The sequence below is a fragment of the Atractosteus spatula genome, chromosome 6 (assembly GCF_055471065.1).
Source record: "Atractosteus spatula isolate fAtrSpa1 chromosome 6, fAtrSpa1.hap1, whole genome shotgun sequence".
Taxonomy (NCBI): Eukaryota; Metazoa; Chordata; class Actinopteri; order Semionotiformes; family Lepisosteidae; genus Atractosteus; species Atractosteus spatula.
The window spans coordinates 21,848,527-21,874,381 of record NC_142711.1 but is presented as its reverse complement, the minus strand read 5'-3'; the positions used below and the strand labels follow the sequence as shown (position 1 = coordinate 21,874,381).

Here is a 25,855-nt window from a genome sequence, read left to right as displayed (position 1 = left end):
GTGCAGCCGAGTGCTAAGGGTGCTGTTGGCTAATTGCTCGGATATTGGTTAATCTCCCCTGTATGACCCAAGGAATAGTCGTTAAATTGAGCCATCTCAGGCAGTGCTGTGCAAAGACACATGGTTGTAGAAATAAATGACTGGAAAATGTTGGTTAGAATGAATGTTTCTAGATAAAATATGTACAGTGTTTTATATTGCAATATTGTTAAATGGGGAAGGAAGCAGCAGCCCAAGAGTTCGCTATGCAATTATTTTGTTTAAAAATAAACTGTTGGACCAAATAAGGAAGTGGTGGTGATCGTAAAAAAAGAAATTGTTGGAAATCGTCAGAGGTGCTACTTTTTAGGAGAAGCATAGGGCTTCCTGGGGTGTAATCCTAAATCCAAGGGCTGTGTACAGGGATTGTTTGCCTTCCAGTCAGTGGAAGCTTGGTGAATTGGTTTTTGCTGAGTTTAAATAAGGTTTTATTTTCTCAACTTGATAGCTGTTACTTAAGAGCGTCTAGTTTGACTTTTGAAGTCCAGCCATAAGCTTTGAATGTCCTGAAACCAGTGCCTTTTAGCGATGTCTCATTTGGTTAACAAAGCTTTCAAATATGCATTTTTAAAGTGAAACTATAAATTAGTATTTGAAAGTTCAAACTGAAAGATCGTATGGGTAAAAAGTCAGCAAGAATTGCAAAGAAAAATATAAATGATTTTAATGGAATGTTTAAAATGAAGATACCATAAAAGCTGCAATAACAGTTATTTATCCTGTTTAAGAAAGTATTGGTTTTGTCATTTTTAAGTTAAAGATTCTATGCAAAAGGGGGGAGAGAGAGAGAGCTTTTACTTGTACAGTGCTGTTACAACAGCTTCACTTAATTAACATGCAAATGAGGTCTCAGGGGTTCCTGCTGTGTATGCTGTTCAAGGGAAATATTTTGGTTACGGTTTTGCTCTTGTCTAAATATTTTAGTTCACCTCCCTACAGACCTGGTATAAATAGATTAAAAACAACTTGAAGTGAACACAGTTAGGTGGTTAACTGTATGTTTTTCTGATGTAGATCCACTGTCATTTGTAGCAATATTTATTTTGTACATGGCATGTATTTCATTTTACTCATCTTGGTGGGGAAAAAAAACAACTAAAGTGACCACTACTCAGCAGAGAATGCCTTAAGATTGTAGAAGGTTTGTGAACTCATTTTCTTCTGCCCTTGTTTCTGAGCAGGAAATCCCAACTGTTTTGAGTTGTCGGCTATACAGTGCGCACGTAGAACAATCCCATTAGGCTTTCTATTGTATTATCCGTGAGGAAACTGTGTTTTTCAGTGAAGGGGAATTGACCAGTTTCCCAGAACAGCTCAATGGACAGTTCCAGTGTGTGTCTGCCAAGTTTAGTCACAGATGTGCACAGCTTCACCTGACCCAGGCACGTCAAGGAAGCACTGTCACAAGGGTACAGAGTGACAGAGGGGATACGTGTCAAAGTACAGTGCCTAGTATCAATGTCTTAGAACTTGTGTTCAATCTGTGCACTATACGTGTATTTTTGGTTCAAGAGGAGAAAGAATTTCTCGAATGTTCAGCCTTTTTTGTCTAGCAATAAGGCAAAAAGTGATAACAATGTACTGTTTCTGTGAGCGTTCACTGGTGTTTTGTCAGATCTGAAAAGGTGACAGATTGTGTATCTGTGTGTGCTCTGGCTGTTGTTGAACTTTCCAGGAGACTGAAAAACTGTCCCGCTGGGCAGTGTTTGGAGAAGCTGCTGTTATATACCAGTCTTTCTAGAGGCAGAAACATGGCAGTCCAGGCAAAGAAACCAAGTGCAGTTCCTTTGTTTATTTTTGCTATGTTTTTTTTAGGCTGCAGTTATAGCTGGTTTACCACAGCAAAACTGTTTCTCCGGCACTTTGCAAAGCTACTCTCTTGGTTAACAGTGTGTTGCAACATGTCAGTATTGTGCTATAGAAAATTCCTCATCTGATATGCTTTAAAGGCAAGGTCATTTAACCCCAACAACTGGCTTCACAGCAGGCTTTCTTGCAGTTGCCTATTTCGTTATACATTAGCTTGTTACAGTCACGCTGTTTTTTAAAGATGACCAGAGCTGGGGACAAAAGAAAGAACTGGAGTTAACCTGATTATTCTCAGATGTTGCTTTGAATCCTGTTCTCGTGACGTCTCGTTTTTCTTCTGAAACTAGAAGAGTGAGTGCTGGAGTCAGCTCAGAGATGGTCGATTCCTTGCAGAATCAGCTGATAGCAGAAGTTAGTGAGGCCTTTTTAAAAGCATCTGGACTCCACTCTGCTCCTCCTGACCCGTCATTGCGACCTGCAATGCTGTCACAAGCAAAAGCTGTATTTCCATCTCTCTGAGAATATGGTGTTATCTGTACTGTCGAAAAGTTCATATACAGAAGCTTCGCACCAGACTCTGGAGCTCATCTTTTTAGTTTCCAGCAGCTTGTTTATGCAAACAGATGCTTTTTTCTGTGCAATATCCTGTGTTGTACTGAGACTTGATTATCAAAAGAAAAACTGAAGAAGGGGGAAATCCTTTGTAAAGCTAATTGTAACACACAAACTTTGACCATTTCAGCAAAACTTTTTTTTGTCTAATTGACATTTCCCTCAAGTCAAAAAGTAGTAAATGTTTGCGTCTATTAGAGTGGACTATACTTATGCTCACGTTTAAGATGTGGTGTTTTAACATGGTGGTGGCTACTGAACTCAGAGAAGTGATTTACCTAAGCAGTGGTATCCAATGTATCCAAGCAAAGTGAAGTAAACGGCATCAAATACTGTACACTGTGGTGCCTAGAGGATCTTGACATGAAATTTTTGCTCACACATTTGTACTAGAATTATAATCGGCGCACTACAGCTCTTTACCCGGTTGCCTAGTCAGAAACCTACTCTTACTCCAGAGTCTGCCGGCTCTGGGGAAGTCTTTCGCAACTGAGGGGTAGATTTTTGTTTTTGATAATCTCTACTCCTCCTTGCAGTCCTCTTGATGTCTGTGATCACACTAAATGCCTCCATTTCAATTGTGTCGGTACCTACTGAATGAAACCGCAGCATGGTTAAAAACTGCCCAATACCGCACGTTGTTAAACAGTATGTTGAGCCGAGTTCGTCGCATTGAGTCGGGGTAGGTAGGGTTAATCTTTTTTTTTAAAATTTGAATGAAAACTTACCTTCTGCTCTAGCTCTGCTTAATTATTAATAATAATAATTAATAATAATTGCTTACACTTATATAGCACTTTTCTGGACGCTCCACTCAAAGCGCTTTACAGGTAATTGGGATCCCCTTCACCACCACCTGGATGATGCGACGGCAGCCATAGTGCGCCAGAACGCTCACCGCACATCAGCTATTAGTGGGGAGGAGAGGAGAGTAATGAAGCCAATTCATAGATGGGGATTATTAGGAGGCCATGATTGGTAAGGGCCAATGGGAAATTTGACCAGGACGCCGGGGTTACACCCCTACTCTTTTCGAGAAACGCCCTGGGATTTTTAATGACCACAGAGAGTCAGGACCTCAGTTTTACATCTTATCCGAAGGACGGCGCCCGTTTACAGTATAGTGTCCCCGTCACTATACTGAGGCATTAGGACCCACATGGACCGCAGCGTGAGCGCCCCCTGCTGGCCCCACTAACACCTCTTCCAGCAGCAGCCTTAGTTTTTCCCAGGAGGTCTCCCATCCAGGTACTGACCAGGCTCACACCTTCTGAGCTTCAGTGGGTTACCAGTTGTGAGTTGCAGAGTGATGTGGCTGCTTAAACTCTTTGATCTTCTGTAGTGTTTTAAGAGCACAGAATTTTTGATAATTGAGCTCATGATGTTACTTTATTGGCCTTTTTGGGTAAGTAACGTAGTGTGTGGTATGAATAGTAATGAGTAGCGACATGTGGCACTGTCTGCTACATTCTCCCCTCGAAATAGTATAAACTACTGGGTCTCGTTTTGTGTGTTTATCCATTATTCACTTGAGAACGATATTGTACTCGGTATTTTAGACTTCGATTCTTGATGGCGAGAATGTGGATGTGTGACCGAATTCTAGATGCAACGTCTTTATCCACCCCCGCCAGGAGATTTCCTCGTCTTGGCTTTCCTGGGCGCGTTTACCTCACGCTCCTTCCTTTTGTTATCCCCTCCCTCCTAGACGGCTTCCCCGACGGGCCCGGGCCGCCCCGAGTCCCCCGTCTACACGAACCTCCAGGAGCTGAAGATCTCCCAGGCCCACTTGCCCCCCGCGCCCTCCGGCTCCCCGCTGCACACCCTGGGCGACTGGGAGACGTACAAGGACCCCAGCGGGCGGCACTTCTACTTCAACAGGGCGACGCAGGAGCGCACCTGGAAGCCGCCGCGCGCCCGGGATGCCAGCAGCAGCGGCAGCACCAGCAGCAGCCGAGGGGAGGGTCACGCCCCGGGGGACCCCGAGGTAAGGGGGTGACCCCCACGCATGTGCGCGATTTATACCCCCGCCCGGTTTCGTTTTTGTTTTGGTGTTTGCCTTTAGCCGAGCACTTTCTGAAGCGTTATTACGCACGTTGCCTTGATGAACCCCCACGTCTCCCGTCTTTGTGGCCGAATCTATTCATCCAATGCGACCGAGCTGACAGGTAGAGCCGTGTTTCACAACGGCCGCCGTTTAATTTCCGGTTTCGTTAGGTCAGCACAAGGTACCTTGTGAACGCGAGTGAAGATCTGTAAATCGACAGAAGGCGGAATAGAGACAACGTTGTCCCTGACTATATTGATACATAACATAACATCATCACTTTATTAACCCTTTACAATTTCTTGCATTAGGAATTATCTTTTCGCATATCCCAGCTTGCTCTCCATGAGACACACAGACAGGGAGAGAGCCTGGGGTCAGAGCGCAGGGTCTTCCATTGTACGGCGCCCCTGGAGCAGTTGGGGTTAAGGGCCTTGCTCAGGAGCCCAACGGAGTAGGATTCCTCTGCCGGCTGCGGCAACATTCCAGCCACAGGCACAGATCCTTAGCCACAGAGCCACTGCTCCACCCCAAATACTGTGTAAATACCGTGGGAAGGGTATTGGGTAGGACTTTTCCTACCCAAGCACAACCATTGTTTTTCTGCTTGTGCGTAAACAAACTCTTCTCCGATTAATGAGTTATGCATTTGAGCTAAATTGTTTTTTTTCCCCGCATGTATGCGACAGGAACACCTGCGAGACGAAGCGAAAGTCTGCTTGTGTTGTGGTATACTTTTAAAACCTCGGAACATCCTGCATACGTGGTCTCATTCTTCGAGATACTACAGCTCGCCCGTCTCAGTACAGGCAGCGACACTGTTTTTAAAACGTATTCTCAAGCGGCAGAATTAAGAAAAGACTCGTTATGTTGGTATAGTTTTTTTTGGAAGTCTGGGTACTACAGACTCCGTAGGCTTCAGACTAGTCACCCGCTACCCCACACTGACACCTTGTGGCCAGAGAGTTTACAGTATTGCCGGTGACCTGTGCCTGAGAGAGGAGACCATCCTGTAGTGGGAATATGTTTCTGAACTGAAGCACAGGGAAAGTCAGAAGCCCCATCTGTAGGATTCTGCTAGGTCAAAGATAAGATGAGGAGGATAAGGAATTAAAGAGTTTTTAAGGAATAAACAACAGTTTTGGAACTTTTCCCTTTTATCTTCTAGTTTTATCTACAAATCAGGTCAATATATGCCAGACCCTGACTGGCTGAAAGGAACATTTTAAAGAGGATAGTGTAATAGTGTTGCATATGCTACCTGAGACTGTTTCCTCTGTACCAATGTCATCAGCAGGTTTCACGGCTTGTTTTCTTTACAGTGGCACACGGTTATCCCTAGCGAATTAACTATTGCACTCGGCACTTTGCCTTTTGTGACTGAATCCGAAAAGTAAATATAATGGCAGCAAGTTTTGTTTTCTCTGTTGTAGCATGAATAACTGAATTTGCTACTTGGAGTAGCATGCTTTGAAGTCCCTTTCCCTGTGTAGTCCTCCCAGTTATAGACCTCTGACTGCCTTTCTGCCATAAATCCCAGGTATCTGAGTTCCCAGCACGGTGAAACGTGGGATAGCTGACTGTTCACTCTTTCCTCCCAATCTCTCTCCTGCTGGGCAAGTGCACGTCTTTGCTTTTCGGGTGACTGGTGCCACATCTGATTTATTTGGATCTTTTGGGATTTCTCCTGGGGTGGGGGGGGGGGGGAATTGGGTGTTTCTTCACCTGGAGGGACGTGTGGTTTCCGCAAATCAGAACCATGCCCTGTCCGAATCACAACGCCTGTCTCTCTTTCCCCTTTTTGCTGTCGTTTGTAGCCCCTCTCGTCCGAAGAGAACTGCCACAGCACTTATTCCAGCCAGTCAGATAGTCAGTACGGGTCTCCCCCCCGCGGCTGGTCTGAAGAGCTGGATGAGCACGGGCATACCTTGTATGTCAGTGAATATACTAACGAAAAGGTACTGGGCTCTGTTCTTTTCCCATTCCTCTCCTTTCCATTCCACCTTTCCCTGCACTGTGTGCGTCTTCATCAGCAGTCAAGAGATGTGCGGCAACTGAACTCTTAATAATCGGTGCATTTTTATTAACTCATTCTTGATTTGTCGTCTGTGTGGAATGGGTTGAAAATTCAAGTTCATTCCCCTCATCAAGCTCACTCTTATATTCCACTTATAAACCACCCTGCTGTGCACGTCTTTCTGGCCAGCTGTCCTCCCTCCTGTATCACTGTATCCCTCCGAAGGTAAGTTGGCAGTGATAACCTGTACAGAGCTCACATCTGTTTCCTGCTGGGGGTTTCCCACCTAGTGTTACCGCTAGAGCAGGAAAGGGCGATCGTTCTAGTCACGTCACTTTTTTCTGAGAAGACGCACTTGATCGCTGATGTATATGCTTATATCAAGGGTATGAATTCTGAAATAAGAGGAAAAAAAATATTTTACTCATACAGATGGTGGGCCTCAGTCTGAATGCGGTAAAAATGATTTTTTCCCGTTTTTTAAACTTCATTAGATAACTGGCTACCTGATGGAAAAGTTCAAATATAAATCCAGTGAAACGTTGCAGACTTGATGTGCTGTGTGAGGAAAAAAATCTGAGTAGACATGTAGAAAATAAGAGTGATATCTTGGGCAAACAGGTTACTGAAAGGAAATGCAAAGTTCTCTGAGCACTGGAAAGTTCTTTAAAAGTAATCAAATGAAAACATTAGTGATCCTACATAAATATGGGAATGTTAAACAAGGCGACACAAAATTTGTCCTGTCTGATTGTAAGTTAATCAGCTGTTGAATTCACAAGAGATGGACTGGGTCACGTCTTGGGTGGCTGTTCGGTCCAGTTGTGTCTTTTGGAAATGTTCTGTCTCTTTTTTGCCGAGAGAGACGGGGCCCTTCATCATCCGATCCTGTCCTTCCTGTCGCCATGTTCTCAGTTCAGGGATCACTCCGGTCAGAGTTTTGTGCCTTGTTAAGGATACATCGGGCGATTAATTGATCAGGGCGTAAATGTCACTGTTTCACATGTGATGTTACTGCATTTCTGTGTCGGACCCCGTGAGTCTTTTTTGTATATCCCAGAGTCGATTTCAAAACACATTGGTCTAGATCGCCAACAGGCTCAGTTACTGAAATCGAGAGCAGCACTTGATCTCGGCTTGAGGAAGAAGCAGACTAATCTGCCTTGTCATTACATGTTGCGAAAATGACTTTATGATTCAGTACGTCTTGGAAACTGCAGTGCAATTGTATTTTAATGTTTTTCACAAGGTGCAGTTTGTCCTTCTAATCTCTGAGTGTGAGCTCGTTCATAAGCAGGTTCAGCCACCTATGAGAGCTAAAACTGTAATTTCTGCTCATTGCCTTTGGAGACTTTACGCATTTACCCTAGATCATATCAGGTGTCACTGATAGCACTTTATGGCTTCTACACCATTCATTTCCTGTAAGCGCTGTTTTGAAATATTTAAATTTTAAAGCTGCAAAGATGTATATATTTTATCTAATATTTTGTGCATTTAGTCAAATGCAAGCTTTTAGTTTACAAACCTGTTTTAATCTAATTAGATTATTCTGAGTAGGTAAGTTGAAGACTTGTATAAAGAACATTTAGATGTAATAAAAGCCACTTTATTTGATAAAACGACGTTGGATTGTGATTGTTGTCACTGTGATAATATTTTTTTGCACAATAAGAGAAACTTGTCTAGTGGCATTTCCAGTAATCTCAGATGTAATGTTTCTTTCCTGTCATTTGTTACAAAAAGGGTCAAATTAAAATGGGCACTTTTACCCATTTTGTAGCTTTGACAGTTTTTTTTAGCTTATTTTATTATAGAAATATCTGTAACGTATATGGAGCATGTTCACCACATCCTTGTGTAATAATCCTCATGAATCTGTATTTATTTCCAGTGGATAAAGCATGTTGATGATCAAGGCCGCCCATACTACTATAGTGCTGATGGCTCGAGGTCTGAGTGGGAGTTACCAAAAGTGAGTCAGCTAAGTACAAAGAGTGACCACACAGAAACAGCTGGAGTAGGCCGCCTTGCCTAATGCAGAGAGATCAGACATAACTAAGCGAAAATCGCAAGTCAGGTGGTTGTACAAAAACTAATTGAATTGGCCTATTGAATATTGTCCACAGCTGAGCCCTTTCCCCTTTCCACCTTTCCGCTATTCGGTTTACAATCTACCCAGGGGTCAGCTTTTCTGTTCTAGTGTTTGTGTAGACAGAATGATCTATTCCTGCGATTGAACTTTTTTTTTTGCAGATGCAAGTGACAAAATACGTAACTCTTAAGAATAGAAGAGTTATTCAAAATGCTAAAATATTTACTTTCTGCCATCTGTTAAAAGAAAAAGTTTAATGAAATGATGAAAAACAATTGTCATGTTGAAGTTGCACTTTTTAAAAAACAGCTTCAAAAAGGATTTTTAAAACTTGCATATTTGTTTTGCTTGGCTTTGTCATTAAAAGATTTTAAGCAGTATAAAGTGCCAGCTTTATAAACATATAATGAAAGCATTATTACACTAGTTGTGGGAGTAAAATACTCAACTTAGTGATGGTTAATGGGTATTGTTACTTTTAATTGATAGCTATTTCAATTAGAAATAGAATAGATAGAATTGAGTCATGGATGACTACTGTACTAAATGTAGGTAATATATACATTGAATAATTGTAAAGTAAAAAGTTAAAACGGCAAATAAAAACAGCTTGTAAGTAAAAAAATAAAGATGTGAATCAAATATGTTTGACTGTAGGAAGTCTAACCAAAAACACCAGCAAAAGGTTTCCGTCTTGTTTTGTTTTTTTAAATATTGGGTACGGAAGCACTTCATTGCTTTTTTAAGCCTTTGAAGAACTAAGCTTTGTGCAGATCCTCCCCCCTAGATGCAGATGCTGACAATATCGTAGCTCATTTAAAAAGAGAATCAAACCTAATGAAGGGCTTTTACTTATTTGAGGTCTGAACCCAGCCACACAGCATCGCATTGACCAATTATGCAGGACTTTACCGATGCATGCAGATCGCCCTTTTCACTAATCTCTCTAGCAAACAGCTAAATTAGGTACAGCTATAATCTGATTAAGGTTAGTCAAGGCCAGCAGCGCTGGGAGGCGGTGAGTCTCCATCCCCAAGAGTAAACTGGGCTTGCAGCCGCCTTCATGCGGCATCAGATCAGGAGCCCATAACAAATCTTAAGAGGGGCGTTTTTCACCGATGGTGTTCTGGTCCATGAAAGGAGAGGTACTGCCTGTCTGTATTGCGTGGGCTTTGTGCAGTTTCATTTGGTGGTTTACCTCGGCGCACCTCTGACCAGCTGTTCCTTGCCTCCTCTCTGTGCAGTATAACCTCTCGCCGCCGCAGCCTGGAGACATGCCCAAAAGCAGAAGTCTGGACAGGAAGCAGGTTGAGCCTATAGTGTTAACAAAGTGGAGACACAGCACCTATGTAGCGGATTTAAGTGACAAGGTAGGAGAGTGCGACTCGCTTGTAAAATAATAGTGAAAATGACGTGTATCCGCTATGTACTGCTGTCCTTGTACACGTCACAGAAGCCTGTTCCTCGACCTGTCAGATGCCACCTTTTTTATTACCACCGGAAAAAGACCCATGTTCTTCACACATAAAATGGATTGTGACCGAGGAGGAAACCGGAGCAACAAGCGATAGCCTTTTCGTTTCAGGTCGCTTAATACCGCGCAGTCTTGAGCACATAAGCTAAAACTAGTAATACTGTATCAGAAATCAGCTCAAAACAGTATAACCTTTAGGCTCACTTCCACTGTTGGGGCACGAGTGTTGTTCTTAATTTAAATACTGCAATCAATTACAGTTATTACTGATATTGTTGTTTTATATATTTATAGGCCACCACAAACTGTGATGCTGATGCTCATTTTGGACCTTGTTTGTGTATTGGTTTGGATTGGTCCCCGAGTCGTGGCACAGCGGTGCTGTGCTTAGGCATACTGGCAGGTTAATTGGCTTCGGGGAAAACTGGCCCTGGTGTGAGTGTGTCTGTGTGCCCTGCGTTTGACTGGCGTCCCATCCAGGGTGTATCCTGCCTTGTGCCAATTGCTTGCCTGGCTAGGGTCCAGTTTCCCCACAACCCTGTATTAAAAGGAGCAGTGCGAAAATGGCTGGATAGCCCCCAAGACCTGCAGTGAAACTTGAATTGCTGCCCAACGACTTGCTTGAAAAGCAGGGGCATGCTTTTTTTAAATAAAATCAAGTTAGATAAGGTTCCTCCTTTTCGAACATTTCAAATTCCTGCCTGGCGAAAGACTCCGTGCAGAAACACACTTGCAGGTGGAGTGGTCTGAAGCGTCCAGCTCCTCTCGGACACAAACAGCGCTGCAGCCGAGGCCACAGTCTGCTCGTGTGCTAGAATCGGTCCCGAAGAGCGCGATGATGGTTGAAGGAGTTCAGTGCGGCAGGTGGCTCTGTGGAGGTTTTGTAGTGCTCCAGGAAAGAAGTTGCTCCAGGCAGGGGAAGGTAGTTATCGCCTCTGTCAGCAATGCCTTGGCCAGCAGAGAAGACGCAGTGATGGACATTGTCTTAATAGCCTGGCTTCTTCAAATACTCTTGATCCCCATTGTCGTAACCACCCAGAAATCCCATCAGAAGCACGTCTGAATGAAAGTGGGAAGGAAGGTCTTCCAACCTTTTTTATTTTTTGGTCTTGAATCTTTCTCTTTATAACCAAGGGTCTGAGTGTATCAAATGTGTCTGTGGCGACTTTGACGTGGTGCCAACCTTCATAGGCTGCGATTGTGTTTTAATGGGAATTTCCATTTTGTTGGCTAACCAAGCGGTTAACAGTTATGTTTTTCAAAGTTGTTTGTACAAGGACGTGTGTAAAATGCCATACTAAAGGGTTTCAAGGTGAGTGGTGCCCATTCCTTTTGCTACGTGGCGCCCCTAAAGGTTATGATGCAAAATGGAAGCAATCATTTTATTCTAAACTTGTCTCCCACCCCTTGTTTTAAGTCCTTGAACTGAGAAGAGCCAGTGTGACTCGGACATCATGGGAATGTAAAAGTGTTCTCCTGTTTCAGGCACAGCAGTTATGGAATATGTAGAAAATCAGAATAAACCAGTGCGATATATACTGTACTGCTCTTGCCCATTGTGTAGATCATGTTGTTTTCAAAACAAATCCCAAAAATAGAGGCAGTTAAAGCAAGCAGATAAGGCTGCAGGATGTTCTTACAGTGTCCTGAGTCACGAACGGACATGTGACAGGAGATGAGTTGCGAATTCATTCTGGCAGGGGTAAAGGATGTTGTTCTCCATAAAACACCTCAGAGTTCACAGCTGTTCGCCCTTGTTACTCTGCTCCTCAAGGCCAAAGCTAAAGGGTAGCTGGGAGAGTCTCATTCCTGTAACTGCTGTGCTTCGGTTTTCAGTAACAGTGTTGAGTGCACTGGTTTCCGTAACCAAAATCAGTGCTCTGGTTCACTCATGCTCGGGCATACAGGAGGCTTTTCAGTAACTTGGCCCAGTCCCTGTTGTGATGAGAGGTCTGTTATTGCCTTACGAGTTGAAACTGGATGCTCGAGAGATGCTCTTTTGGTTCTGTTTCAGTTGTCTGTCAAACACAGACGTTATGCTTCTGAGCACCATACAGGGACCGCTGGTCCTCCGCCGTACCCTGAACAAGTTAGTACTCTGCCCTGTGACTGTCCTGTCTTTTCACCTTCAGTAAATGGTATAAATTAACAACAACAACTACAATAACGATGAATCATTGTGCTGATCTTAACTGGCAGCGATCAGGTGGTCAAATCAAGCTAATCATCCTTGTTGCTTGCCAGAACTAATTGAGCACTGTCCTTATTGATTCGTTAGTTTTTTCTGTACTGTGCAGAAAAGCTAATGCTCTGAATTGTAATGCATTAAAGGTGCAGCATGCCTTCCACAGCCTAAGCAAGTGCCTTCAGTCTCTTATTCAACTACAGTAGCTAATTGGGGTTCTAGTTAGCTGAACCTGCATCAGTTTCTGCTTTGTCTTTTATTTAACTAAAAATTTCATAAGGCCTCAAAGTTCTTAAAGCCATCCATGACAGGTGCTAATTGAGCTTGGTTTGGATAAGTCATCGGACGTTCAATGAAGGTCTAAGGCTGGAGCGTTCTGAAGTACAATTAAGAAACATCTATCTTAAAATTTGAAACAAGTTCTTGGTGAAGGGAATGCTGCACTCTTAATCACTTCAACAATTTACCTGCTGTCGTTGTCTCGTAAACCACGTTCAAGTTATTGTTCCATTTTACGTGCATTGCTTTGGTGAGTTGTTGTTGATTTTGTTCTCTTGGGGTTTCCTGATCACTTATTAATGTTTGTTGATGTTTCCATTGTCATTCTCATTCCTAGGAGTCTCCGACAGGTCCCAAGCAAAGCTTTCCCGATTCCGACTCCTGCCCTTCATCTCCCAAGCATCCCACAGCAGTTAGTATCCTCGCTTTTCTCTGGCCGCCCTGACCTTGGGGCTCTGTTCCTTACTCTATTCCATTAGTTCCATGGTTGTCCTGGCAGGAAGCTGGGCACCGTTCCCAATCTTGTACTCTTTCCCCGCTCCATCTTGTGGCACTCCAGCTCAGCTAACAAGATTTCCACCCCCTTTTATGTATCTGCTCGTGGACAGCTTGAATCCCAGAGAGGCTCTTACATTTTTGTGTGCAGAGACTGAATGATGTATGCTTGAGAGTTGGAGGCCTTTCAGTGGGTCATGTTCTGCACAGTGTGAAGTTTGGGTCATAAGTCATTTCGTTGGTTTCCAGGGCTGTTTTTTTATCTGTGGAACTTGTGCAGAAATGTCACAGGTCCATTCTAGAGCACATCAGGCAGGTCCTTTCCTCCAAAATTCCTTATTCTTTGGGATGAACCTAGCTTTTCCCTTAAGGCCAGTCTGATCTCCTAGGATTGCATTCTTTTTACTGACTGATATAGGTGAAGCGTCTGCCTTTACAATCTGTTTTTCTTGGTTCAGTTTGTCATTTTCTGCCTTTTACGTTTCACTGTTGACCATCTGTTTTTGCATCACAGACTTCAGAGAAATGTGGAGTACTAAATGTGACCAAAATCACTGAAAATGGGAAGAAAGTAAGGTGAGTTTGATGAAACCTACAATCTTTGAGTATTCTCATGCATACTGCATGTTAAGAGCATAGTGATGTGATCCTCACTGCACTAGGATGTGCAGATGTAGACCATTTATAGTGTTAAGAATTAATGGGTAAAACACATCTGTTTCACTATAGTCACATTGTTAAAAAGTATTCAAATACCTTCTTAAAGGGGAACTATAACTGTTTTTATTTTTATTTCAGGGTTTATTAAGAATCAGCATTAAAGTGTGCATTTCAAACCACATAAATCTAAAATGTACACAGTAACTTGTAAAAACCTCAATTTACATCACAAAACAGAAACAATTTCCAGGTACGCACAGCACCATGTTGTGCTATTCTAAACGAGGCAACAAAACGTCTGATGAGGTGAAGCAGCCTTATTACATTGTAAGCAAGCAGGCTTGTGAATACATCTCTTTTAATCCTAAAGAAATATTGCTCTCAATTTTGTTGGTTTTGCAGACAAATACTACTTATTAACTCTGCATGCAGATCACATTGAAATATTTCTGTGGTGCATGTCAGCTGCACAGCCTGTACTTATTCCCTTGTACATCACATTAGTCATTACAGTGACTAGTGAGCAGGAAGGGCCACATCACGTCACAATTTGTGGGAACTCGCGCTTTTGACCATGACAAGACCAGGGGTTTGTGTCAACATGGCAACGCACGATACTTGAACAAAGTTCACGATTTTGTGCTTAATTCGACATTTGTACATTTTTCTATAACGTCAGTGGATTTCTTTTGTTACTGATAAATACTATTTATTTAAATACTGATCTGAGAAATTGGGACTGCAGTTCCTCTTTAATTTTACGATTAATGTTATCACTCGGGTTTCAAGCTTTTTTTCAGTTGAAATGTTTTAAATGGGGAAAAAAAATTGTATTAAATTATTTTTTAAAATATAAAGCAGAATCATGAAATTGAGGCAGAAATCATGTTTTTTTTATAAAAAATGAAGCAAGGGCAATCTTTAAGAGATAATCCCCTGTTCTAGTGCACCTTTCTGTGGAAGAATCCCAGCTTTCACTTGTATGGAGACAGTGATGGGCAGCAACAACTTTTATATTCGGATCCAGATAGGTAGGACTGGTACATACCCTGTATGAATCCTTTTGGATTCATTAAACAAGTAGAGAAATGAATACTAAAAAGCTGTGCTGTTGTAACACTTGGAGAAATAAGAATAAAAAATTAACAAAAAAAGACTGTCCATTTTTAAATGTTTTCAAATAAAACAGTGTCACACTACTCATACAGGTGTACAGTATTGGTTAAGAATTAACATCTGTGTATGGGGTCAGATTTTGAAATTAATTTTTTCACAAGTCCCACTTTTTTCTGCGTGCACAGACAACTGCACAGACGAATGAAGGTTTGGTTTTTACTAAAATGCACAGATGAATATTTGAAGGGGAGATTAGACTAAATTAATTAAAATTAAAATCTCCAAATCATTGCAGATTGTTTACAGCCAAGTAACCCCTATTTGTGTTATATACAAGTACAGGAAAAATGAGTCGTGATACACATGAATGAAATCTAAGATTAATAACAGAGAGTCAGCGATCTGATGTTTATGGTACTGGGATTAGCAGTTTGTAAACTGGCAGTGCAGTGTAACAATCAATTTTGCATAATGAATAATGTCGTATCAGCATGATTACACATGGATAGCAGACACTACAATAACTTTTGGATCTAGTAGTTGCAAACCTACTGCAAATAAATCTCCATATATCCTAAGACTTTTTCCCCATGAGCACTGAACAGATTAAAAATATTGTAATATTGCAATCCTTCTGTAAAGGAAAACCGTACACGCGTATAAATAGATGCTCTGACAACTGGGTCTTCCTGAGGAAGTGTCTGATAATGAAACCACACGTTTTCCTTTTTTCATTTTAATTTGAGCTCAGCTAAAATGTCAGGCATCTCTGCGAGGAAGTAGAAGGTTGTTAGCTATCGAAAAGCTGCCCAGTCTTCTCGATAGCCTTCAGAAGGCTGTGGATGTTTCTTCTCTAGGTGCACTGATCTGGGTAAAGTGCAGCTACAGAGCATGCCCAGGTCCTGCCAGGCAGCTCAGCAGGTCCCTGCCTGCTCCTTTAGACGTGGCCTTTAAATGTGCTGATAACTGTTACGGTTTCAAGATGAAATGACCAAACAAATAGTCACATTACAAGAACCATACAAAACACTGACAAGCTAAATCAAGGGGTATTATATCAGATTTGTTTAATGCATTATTACTGTATTGCAAGAGCCGTTTTTTCATCCTTATTTTTGACAGAACTACTATCTTCTGTTACTGATGGCCAAAAGGCTCAAATTGGTCATGACGGGTCATGAAACAGACTCCTCCCCCTTTTATATGCTCTCCAGTTGTAAATTTCACTCCTTTTACCTGCCCTGTTTTTTTCATGTCAGATTGAGTCTTGTTGATCTCTCATTCCTGGTGAACGGTACCTTGCGAGAGGTGTTCTGACCCAGACGGGCTTACCTGCTTCATTTCAGGAAGAACTGGACGTCCTCCTGGGCTGTGCTTCAGGGCTTCGCACTGCTGTTCGCCAAAGGTCAAGGAGGCGGAACCGGTTGGGTGTGTGTTCTTTTGTAAAAATTCAATTGTTTTTATACTTCTGCTTTAGTGAAATGACTAGGCAATGCTATATTACCTCCACCCCTCCCAGAAAAACATTAGCAGGAATAGCGTATTTATAGTGTTAGAAATGAGCCGTGCGTGCTGCCCATGTATCTAAAAGGCTATATGATCGCCTTAATTATAAAAGCATAGGCTCCCTTCTGTTTCTTTAACCGTAGCATGTGCCAGTAATCAGTTTGATAAACTTGTCTTTCTGCGAGGTCTATTTTTCACTGTGGTTATAGTGGCTCAATAAAAAGACATATGAAGCAACATCAGATGTATCATAGCCTGAAGTGTGAATGATGGTCAGAAGGAAAAGTCATGATGGGGAAAAAAAAAACTATTGTGAGGTTAATGCACCTTATGGCAACAATATTTGCATTTTCTTCTGTACTGGGAGCTGAATGCAAGGTTTTAAAAGTGACTGAACAGTGTATTCAGGAGACTCGGCTGGAATGCATCAGGGCTTGAAAAGGCACAGGTAACCCAGGGGCTTTCATTAATGGAGTAATGTCTGGCTCTTGGCTTCTGTCGTGCTGTGCACCATTCCTTGTTTGTTTTTTTGTGACATCACCACTTTTCTTCCCTCTTCCCATGAAGTCGTACTACCGCAGGGGCTCTATCCCTGAGCTCCTCCTCTCGCTGTTAAGCAACTGGAAACGCTCAGTGAAGCAGCGCCCCGCTGTCTCCTATGTATACTCTGGTCCTGTCACAGCTGCCACTGTATGTGTTCTCTCTGCATGCCTCCTCCCACTAGGAATGCCTTCTGTCTCTTCGCCTTTGACCTTTTGGACTGGGTTCAGAGGGGGTTTTGAGTGACCTTCCCGATTGAATCATTTAGAGATGGTTACTTGAAATCAGTCAGCTGTGTGTTCACTCGTGCCATTTCAGTGCAAGGTTGTGGGTGCAGGTTTTAACCTTTTATATCCCGTACCCAGTAGTGCAGGTTGCTTATTGGAGGTGTCTGTCGGCAGGCTCTGTGGAAACAGTCTTGCTTAAAGGAAGCACTCTCTCTTAGAAATACAGAAAGTCAAAAACTTCTTTATAAAACCCAAAAGCTAGTTTCTTTTGAATGTGGAAGTGAAACTGAAGTCTGGTTCCAAGTAGCCATTTCTGATTGACGTTCTTGAAAACAAATAATCCTGGTTGTGTGGTGGAGGGGTGTGGACTGACTTGGCACTCTACTGTTAACCACACAGCAGAGTAAAATAACAGGGTTGTCAGCAGCAGGTCACTTGTGAGTGAAAAACAATGCCATCGGAGGGTTTTTTTAATTCGGCAGAATCCATAGTTCTTATTTGGCAAGGATAGTAGTGGCTGCAGTGTTTGTCCGTGTGCAAATGCATGATTTCAACAGTGTTTACTCTTCAGCTGGCTGCATGAAGCTGACATTCATTTTGCTTTATGTACTGTATGTGCCCTGCAGAATGCAGCCTGCGATTTATAGAGAATGTTCGTTCATTGTTGAGTGCTTAGGCTTCTGCTTCTCTTCAAGAACTATGTACCGCTCTTTGTATAACGAAGGTGGCAAATGCAGAGATTATTCTGGTCCGAGTGGCCCTCAATGGAATATTTATACACTGCACAATCCGTAACAGGTCGTAAAGGGCTCCAAGCTCTTTGACAACAAGCCTCAGATGGAATGACACTTCACTTCACCGTGGCCTTTGACATGCTGAGTTCTTTCGTGTGAAGCTACTGCCGTTTTAACCCTGGGAAGAGGAGGCAGACTCACACCACCCTCACCTTATTGGAGACCTGTAGGCTTCGTGATTCCAGAGCTCCGGAAAAAAAACCAAACATGGTGCAGAAAATCCTTTTGGAGATGCTAGGTGACTTTAAAAAGGAGACATTTTGACTTCACGTGCTCCTTAAGTATACTTCATTTAGCCTGGTCTATTACTGGTTTCCCCAGAATCTGTCTGATGAACAATTAAAAACCTTTAACATCTCTTGCATATCACTGGGGTCGAAACTTGTCTAATCTTCCCAGGCTTATAATAGGTTTAATAAGAAATGAACTCTTCTCTCCTTTGATTAATTAAAATTGTACCAAAACCTGCAGATTCAAAAGCGAGTCAGTGCAAAAAAAGCTCGGTTTGAAGAAGTCATATTTGGTGCCTTTGAGTCTGCCGAAAGAATTCTCATTTTTCTTTTTGTGCCTTAAAATAAATTGTGCAGTTTCATATTTGAACTGAACTGATAAGACCGATGAACTACCTGAAAATGTTTTTAAAGGGATATCACAACAGCCTTAAGGATTTTTCTGTTTTGTTTACTATCGCATTAATTAAATACATTTAGAGGAAAAATGATGGTGGTTCGTTCTATTCATTGTAGAGAAATTGTAGTGATTTCTCTGGAATGTCACAGTCTACCACGGCTTTGCAATGAGTTGGAAACCCCAACTTATTGATGTTTTAGACCTTATGCACAGTTATTATGAACACATTTTTTTCTGAAAAGTAGGGTACTATACATTTTTAACTGTAGTCATTTTTTAATCTCTTTTCCCTGAAATGTGTGGGATCTTTTTCAGCCCCCAAATGTAGCATCTGACTTTTGAAGTGTCTAGTAACTAGAATGTTTTTGACTTCTTTAACAGTCTTGAAGGTGGAATGCTTGAAAGCAGCAAGTGAACTTGAGCTGTAGCTGTCCTGGAAGTTAAGATCCATTTATAAAATCTCTCATATAAAAAAAACTTTTTCAAATTGTATGTATAAGTATTTAAAATAAATGTGAATGTCACGCCTACCGTATTTAACTCCCCACATATGTGAAATGTAAGAGAAAGAGGAAAGATTAGTGGGAAAGAATGGACTTTCCTACTCAGATCTGCCTTGACTTCAGCTGTAACTGTTTCTGTCTCAATGAATGAAACAGAACAGATTTCAGGAGGTCACTTTCTCTGTCTTCTAGCAAAATGCATCATTTCAGTCATATCTTTGTTAGTTACTCGATGTGCTTCCGCTACCTGTCTTTGAGTGATTAAAAGTGTAATTTTAATAGTTTTTGTCAGTTTGTGGATTTTGAAAGCACGATTGTTTCTGTTCCCAATACTTTACAGATAAAATATACACTATAAATGTCATTCAGGCATTGGCTATAATAGTGATGTAACTTTTGTCTTAATGTTCAAAAAAGTAATTTTCATTAAAAATCACTTAAAAAGTGTCAGGAAATCACTATAGTGGTAAAAGATGCAGGGCAAATCAAAGTCCTTAAGTTAAACATGAATTTTGTCCCAAGTTACTGAGGTAAGCAATAGATTTGAGGAGTGGACATTTGAAAGTCAGATGGCATTTAGTTTTTTTAAATTCTGATCCATCTCATTAAAGCAGGAAAGGCAGCACACAGTGAGGCCGGTTATTAGCAGTTGTGGTTTTGGTGGACATCGGGAACAGGTGGCCTTTAGACAGAGGACTTTATATTGAGGATCATCGCTTTTATCTGCTCCTAAGTTGTCTCGAATCCAAAAAGTGAAGAAAAGCGTAAGAAATGCCATGAGTTTTGTGTATAAGGTGGCCATTTCTGCTGTGGGTCCTTGCACTGCGAGTGCCTTAGAAACCTGTTCCTCTGCACGACTCTGAGATCTTGCTCAGTCCACTCACCGTGGAGCTGGCTGTGCAGAAGCCCTTCGAGGGAACAGGCTTGAACCGTTTTGCGTGCCCTGCTCCAGCGTTCTCCAGTTGGATTGTTCCTTGGTGGCGATGCTAGACTCGTTTATGAGCTGGGCATGCCTAAGGAACGCTGTAACTGCGGAGTGCTGGAGCAACTGGATACGGGTTTCTCGGCGAGGGTAAAGGGAAAGCTTGGCGGTGGTGAGGTTGGGTGGATGGGAGCAAAGGAGCGTGGGCCTGCATGGCTGCTGGGAAGGTGCTTCATTGTGCCAGCTGCATTGCTCTTGGGAGAGGTGCGGCCGAAGGCATCGGTGTCAGCTATTTTCACTTCCAGAGTGAGCTCGAAAGGGCTACCTGCCGGATGCCATCTGTGTGCATAATTCATACCCTGTGGACAATAAATATATCCCATGCAATCAACTGGGAATTTTCTCTGTTTAAGGTTTAGTTGGTGTGTGGCATTTTATTGACTTTCCTCCCCCCAGCTGTTCTGTAACTCTGTGTGTGGTTAATTATGTTTTTTCCCTTCAGAAGTTTGGTGGTAATCAGTCCAAGCCAGAGTTCACTGTGGACCTCAGAGGGGCTTCTGTGGATTGGGCTTCGAAAGACAAATCCAGCAAGAAACACGTCATTGAGGTAAAGACCCCTTTCAAAAATGTCCTTCTTCTCTTTCAGTACTGCTGGAAGTAGAGGCTGTCAGACACAGGAAAACGTATTACAAGTATTACATGATTTGGTCTTTTGAAGGGAAAAACAATGACATGTCTTGAGGGTGTCTTCCTCGGTATTGAATTGGTTGTTTTCTGAGGTTTTTCTTTTGTATTTTACTGAAGCATTGATTATTTTTAAATTGCACTTCAGCACCCTCTAGTGCTCTAATCCTAAACTGCGTGGAAAGTTTTATGATCTGCTGTTTCAGAGTAGGTTGCTTCTGTTTTTTCTCTTAATTGAGTGGTTGCATTTTTTTTTCTCATTGTGTAAGAACTGAAGTTTGTTTAACAGGAAGAATAATGGCACTTCATGGTGAAGTAGGTATTTTCAGCTGTTGTGATTGTGGTGGACTAGTTGATATTCTCTTGCTGTTGTAATTATCATTTGATGTTGCACTTAATGATGCATTGTTCTTTGTGGTAGGAACATTTTTAGAATGTCTTTATCCTTCCTTACATTTTCTACTTTTTAATTGCATATTCCGTTTTAAGATACTTGTGTGTCAATTACACTGTTTTACAGAATGTGACGCATGTTCTGCCCCAGTAAAAAAAAAATCATCAGTTCAGTGTCTTTAACTGCTTTAATCCTCTTGTTCCATTTGTGGAACAAATTTGTCTAAAATTAAGAAAAGTGGGATTTTCATAAACGACAATAAAATTGTAGAACTAAATTGTAGACTAAAGTCATCTTTGAATACAACACAAACTAACAGATCTGTAAGAAAGAAGGAAAAGAATATCCCACTATCTCATTATTGTCCAAAGGTTCTTGTAATAATTATTTGATGCTGAGATGTATGATCACAGAGTAGTCTAGTTAAAAGTATTCATTCACTGTTAGTACTTACCAGAGCTTCCTTGTCAGGATGAGGCTGGTATTTCACTGTTGAGTTTGCCGATCAGTTTAAGATTGAGGATTGGGAATTTGCAATAGATTTACATTGAAAAATGTATGGTTAATTCTGAAAGGGAACATTTCGCTGAAAGCTTTTTCAATTGTAATTTAAGCTTTATTGTCCCATTGGGGAAATTGTTTTTTTTACAGCACACTCCCAACATAACACAAAGACAGACAAACCTTTACCAACCAACATGCTACAATGTTACAGCAGGATAAGGGTTAAGATAGTTACAATACATTGCTTGAAAGAGATACTGCAGTGGGAATGATAGACTTCATGTGTCTATTAGTCTTACACCTGGGGACCCAAAGGTGTCTCCCAGACTGGAGAAGTGTGAACTCGCAGTGGAGTGAGTGAGAGACACAATCCATGATACACTTTCCTTTCTTTGCCACCCTCTGTTTGTACAGGATACTTGAAGTATTTTGATTTGCCCCAATTCGTTTGCTAATTCTTTTGACTAGTCTTTCCAGCCTATTCCAGTCATTAGTACTGATGTTTCCAAACCAGCAAGTGAAACAGTATGTTAAGAAACTTTCAGTAAAAGACTTGTCGAAAAGTGTTAGGATGGTTCTGCCTACTTTCGTTTTTTAGAAAGAAATGTCTTTGTTGGCTGGTTTTATAAATGGTGTCACAGTATTTGCCTCAACTCAGGTTTTTGTCTTGTGACCAGTCCCAAGTACTTGTAGTCATTCTTGCTAAAGCTGCTAATGATCTCATGACAATATGACAATATTTCTGGTGCACTGTCTTAATTTTTAAAGAGAATTCTATACTCTTTAATGGAAATCACAACATCCTGTTTGTTGAACATCTCTGGTACTGTGCTTAAATGGTTTAAATCAAACCTTGTTAATTGAGCTAGTTAATCACTGGTTTGAACCTGGGTCATGTCACCTAGTCAGATGTGACTGGGATTCAAGGCCTTTTGTATCTTCACAACTCGGGAGCAACATCTCAAAAGAAATCAGGGAGTTTGCGCATTAGGTGCTTTTGAAGTCTAGCCTTAATACTTTTTAAGGAAGATTTTTATGTTGTTATATGGCTGCATTGTCTTCTTGACTCTGTTTGTAATGTGCTTTTTAAAGGTGCTATATGATGAAGGTTTATTATTAGAAAGTAATGCCTGTTTAACCTTTTGGTTTTATGGTTATTCCGCATTTTCCACTGACTTAATATTGTATAGGAGAAGCACTGGTGACACGTTGGAAACAGCAGGAAAAGCAAAAACCAAATCCGCTGCAGAAATGTGTTCTCGCATACATGATCTTCAAACTGAAGCATAAAGTCACGCAGTATAAATGCTTACAGTTTAACTGTGCTCCTTCCAGAGTACACTTCAGAGTGCGTGGCTACACTTTCAGATCTGGTTATCTCGAAATTTTGTTTTTTCTTGTCAGCTGAAAACCCGTCAAGGAACCGAGCTCTTGATTCAGTCCGAGAACGACAGCGTTATCACCGACTGGTACAAAGCTCTGGCAGAGACGATAAGCACCCATGTAAGTGTCATCATATGTCTATGTATCTGTGTGCAGGCTTGGCGACAATTTAGTCGTGTTTAATTTGGCAACACCTCTTTGTACAGTGCTAATTATAATTTCTTAGACTTATATGGTGCTTTTTTAGGACTCAAAGCGCTTTACAGGTAATAGGGACTCTTCTCCACCACCATCACAAATGTGCAGCCCCACCTGGATTGTTGCAAGAGAAGCCAAAGTGCACCAGTACTCTCACCACACATCAGCTCTCAGTGTGGAGGAGAAAAGAGTGATGAAGCCAGTTCATAGATGGGGATTATTATAAGGTCATGATTGGTAAAGGCCAGGGGGGAATTTGACCAGTACACCAGGGTTAACACCTATACTCTTTTCGAGGAATACTTTGGGATTTTTAATGACCACAGAGTCAAATTTACACCTCATCTGACAGTGCCTTTTTTTTGCAGTATAGTGTCCCCTTCACTATACTGGGGCATTAGGAACCGCACAGACCTCAGGGTGAGCACCCCATACTGGCCCCACTAATGCCTCTTTCAGCAGCAACCTCGCCTTTCCCAGGAGGTCTCCCATCCATGTACTGGTCAGGCTCACACCTGCTGAGCTTTAGTGGGCTGCCAGTTGTGAACTGCAGGATGATATAGCTGCTGTCATCATCTCTCACAGGGATTTAGCAGGTGTACCAGCTTAAATGTGAATTTAGAATTTATTTCTAGGCAACAGACGAAGAGCACACACTGTCTTATGGTAAAGGGTCTAATGTGCTTAACTCAAATATCAAGTCTTGTGTATGTCGCGCAGTCACAGGCTTCTTGGGGGCAGACCCAGCTGGTAGAGGGGGCACTGGTAAAGTCACTCATCGGGGCAGAAAAGCAGCTCTTTGTGTCCTGGTGTCTTCAGGCTCTTAAAAACCCAGCAGCAGAATGCGGCTTTGTCCGACCCTCAGGAGGAATGCATGCTGTCGTCATGGAACAGAACAAAAAAACGTTTCACTGAAATCTCCTCTCGTGCTGCGGTAGTAGCCATTTTTTTTCTTCCGTTTAAGTAGCAGTCAAACTCACTGCTCTAAACATTTGGCTGTTTAAATAAAAGGCAGGTACAATTTTCAGGCCTTCATCCTGTGCCCAGTCTGTGGCATTGCTGAGCATTAGTTTGCCGATTTGGGTTCGCGTTGGTGGCGCGATGGTTCGCATTGCTGCCTTCCCAGCGCTGGGGTCCAGGGTGTGCTCCCTGCCCTGGGAGACAATCTGTGTGGAGGTTGTAATATTCTCTCCGTGTTTGTTTTATTATAAATTATAAAAAAAATGTTTTATAATAATGTACACTTTAACTTGAATTGCTTTCATTTGATGTAAAAACAATGCTTTTACTGAGCTTTCTGCTGTGCAACACAAAGGACTGTTCTCACACAAGGGATAGAAGAAACTACTCAATTACCATACTCGTTTAGCTGACGAACTAGCATGTTGTCACTCCTATTAATACATTATACAACAAAATGCAAAAGTTCTTTCTTCTTAACATCAAAAAAGGAACCGATTTGTTAAACAAACACTAGGGGGAGTATTTTGTACACCACAAATAAATAGAAATATAATCACAAATGTAAAGTACCGTCGTAACATTTGCATAATTGGTAGATTAATTGATTAGTTTATCCTACAGATTGGGGCGATTGATTTATCGTAATTAGAATGTATATTATACTAGAGCTCCTTGTAAATGTAATGTTTGTGTAAACACTCTTCATGATTCACTGTTTCCGATTCAGTTTAAATTTGTCTTGCTTGATCATTGTTCCGGCAGCAGCAGCCTCTTAAAATATTTTTGGAAGGTGACATTTCAGACCTGATGTGGGCAGGCACCTCTGTGGTACTCCTTTTACTGTCCCCCTCGTTTCTTTGCCTTTGCCTTCGACAAGTATTGTCCGGATACCTTTCCATTCCTTAAAATGAACAGAAGAAACGCAGCTTGATCATGTAGAATTGATTTCGCAGCACGGGCAGCAGGGAGGCGAAGAGGTGGCAGTGAAGTGCAGGTGGTACAAGCTGGTTCTTTCAGGTAAGCCTTCTGATAACCCTGCTCTCGGTGCTGTGCAGGCCTGGGAGTCGGACGAAGCCATCGAGGAGGACATGCCAGAGTCCCCCCGGCCGGAGAAGCAGGACAAGGACAAAGAGAAGGACAAGGACAAGGACAAGGAGAAGGAGAAGGACAAGGACAAAGAGCACCGAGACTCCAAGAAAGGACGAGGTGAGAGCCGTTTCAGCATGGGGAGGGTGGCTCTGCTTTACTCCGACGTCTCTGTTTTTTGCAGAAAGACAATGAGGCAAAATCGACAGGGATCGTGACCGGGAACTGTTTCCATACAGCTCAAATGTTGCTCAAATACAGTCCAACATTTTGAGAATTACAGTGTCCTCCAAATGACTGGGACAGCAGAGGTCAAAACTCTTATTTTTGTTTTACTGTCAAGCTATTTGCACTTAGAACTATGAATTTAATATGCTCAATTCAATAATATATACTTATTTTTGGTTAATCCCATGCATACATTGGCTCATATTAGCACAAGACATATTTTATGTTCACCCGAATGGTTTTACATGACAATTTTGATTTGATTTTAAGTATTGAGACTCTTAAATTCACTTATAAACCTCAGTATTTGGTTGCATATCCCTTTGAGGCCATAATTACATGAAGTAGTTCAAGTAGGTAGCTGCGGGAGCATGCGTAGGCTGCAAAGGTACAAGTTAGAGGTTAATTCCATGCTGAAAAGAGAAGAAAGGAAACAACGTTTCGACTGTGGAGCCTTTTCACACC

The 25,855-nt window shown here is 41.8% G+C and overlaps 1 protein-coding gene across 16 annotated transcripts in view; it reads left to right on the top strand.

The window, feature by feature from the left end:
* arhgap12b (Rho GTPase activating protein 12b) overlaps positions 1–25,855 on the top strand; it is a 90,753-nt gene that overhangs the window by 53,629 nt on the left and 11,269 nt on the right. Inside the window, exons 3-14 of one of the 16 annotated variants that reach the window (XM_088918443.1) lie at positions 4,169–4,447; positions 6,325–6,465; positions 8,419–8,499; positions 9,864–9,989; positions 12,108–12,182; positions 12,895–12,969; positions 13,567–13,628; positions 16,175–16,256; positions 16,902–17,024; positions 20,456–20,557; positions 22,937–23,035; positions 25,132–25,282. In XM_088918443.1, coding sequence (XP_088774569.1) covers positions 4,169–4,447; positions 6,325–6,465; positions 8,419–8,499; positions 9,864–9,989; positions 12,108–12,182; positions 12,895–12,969; positions 13,567–13,628; positions 16,175–16,256; positions 16,902–17,024; positions 20,456–20,557; positions 22,937–23,035; positions 25,132–25,282 — 1,396 coding nt within the window. Of the gene's footprint in view, positions 1–4,168; positions 4,448–6,324; positions 6,466–8,418; positions 8,500–9,863; positions 9,990–12,107; positions 12,183–12,894; positions 12,970–13,566; positions 13,629–16,174; positions 16,257–16,901; positions 17,025–20,452; positions 20,558–22,936; positions 23,036–25,131; positions 25,283–25,855 lie in introns of all 16 variants that reach the window. The other 15 variants (XM_088918442.1, XM_088918448.1, XM_088918445.1 and 12 more) reach the window with 15 other exon arrangements.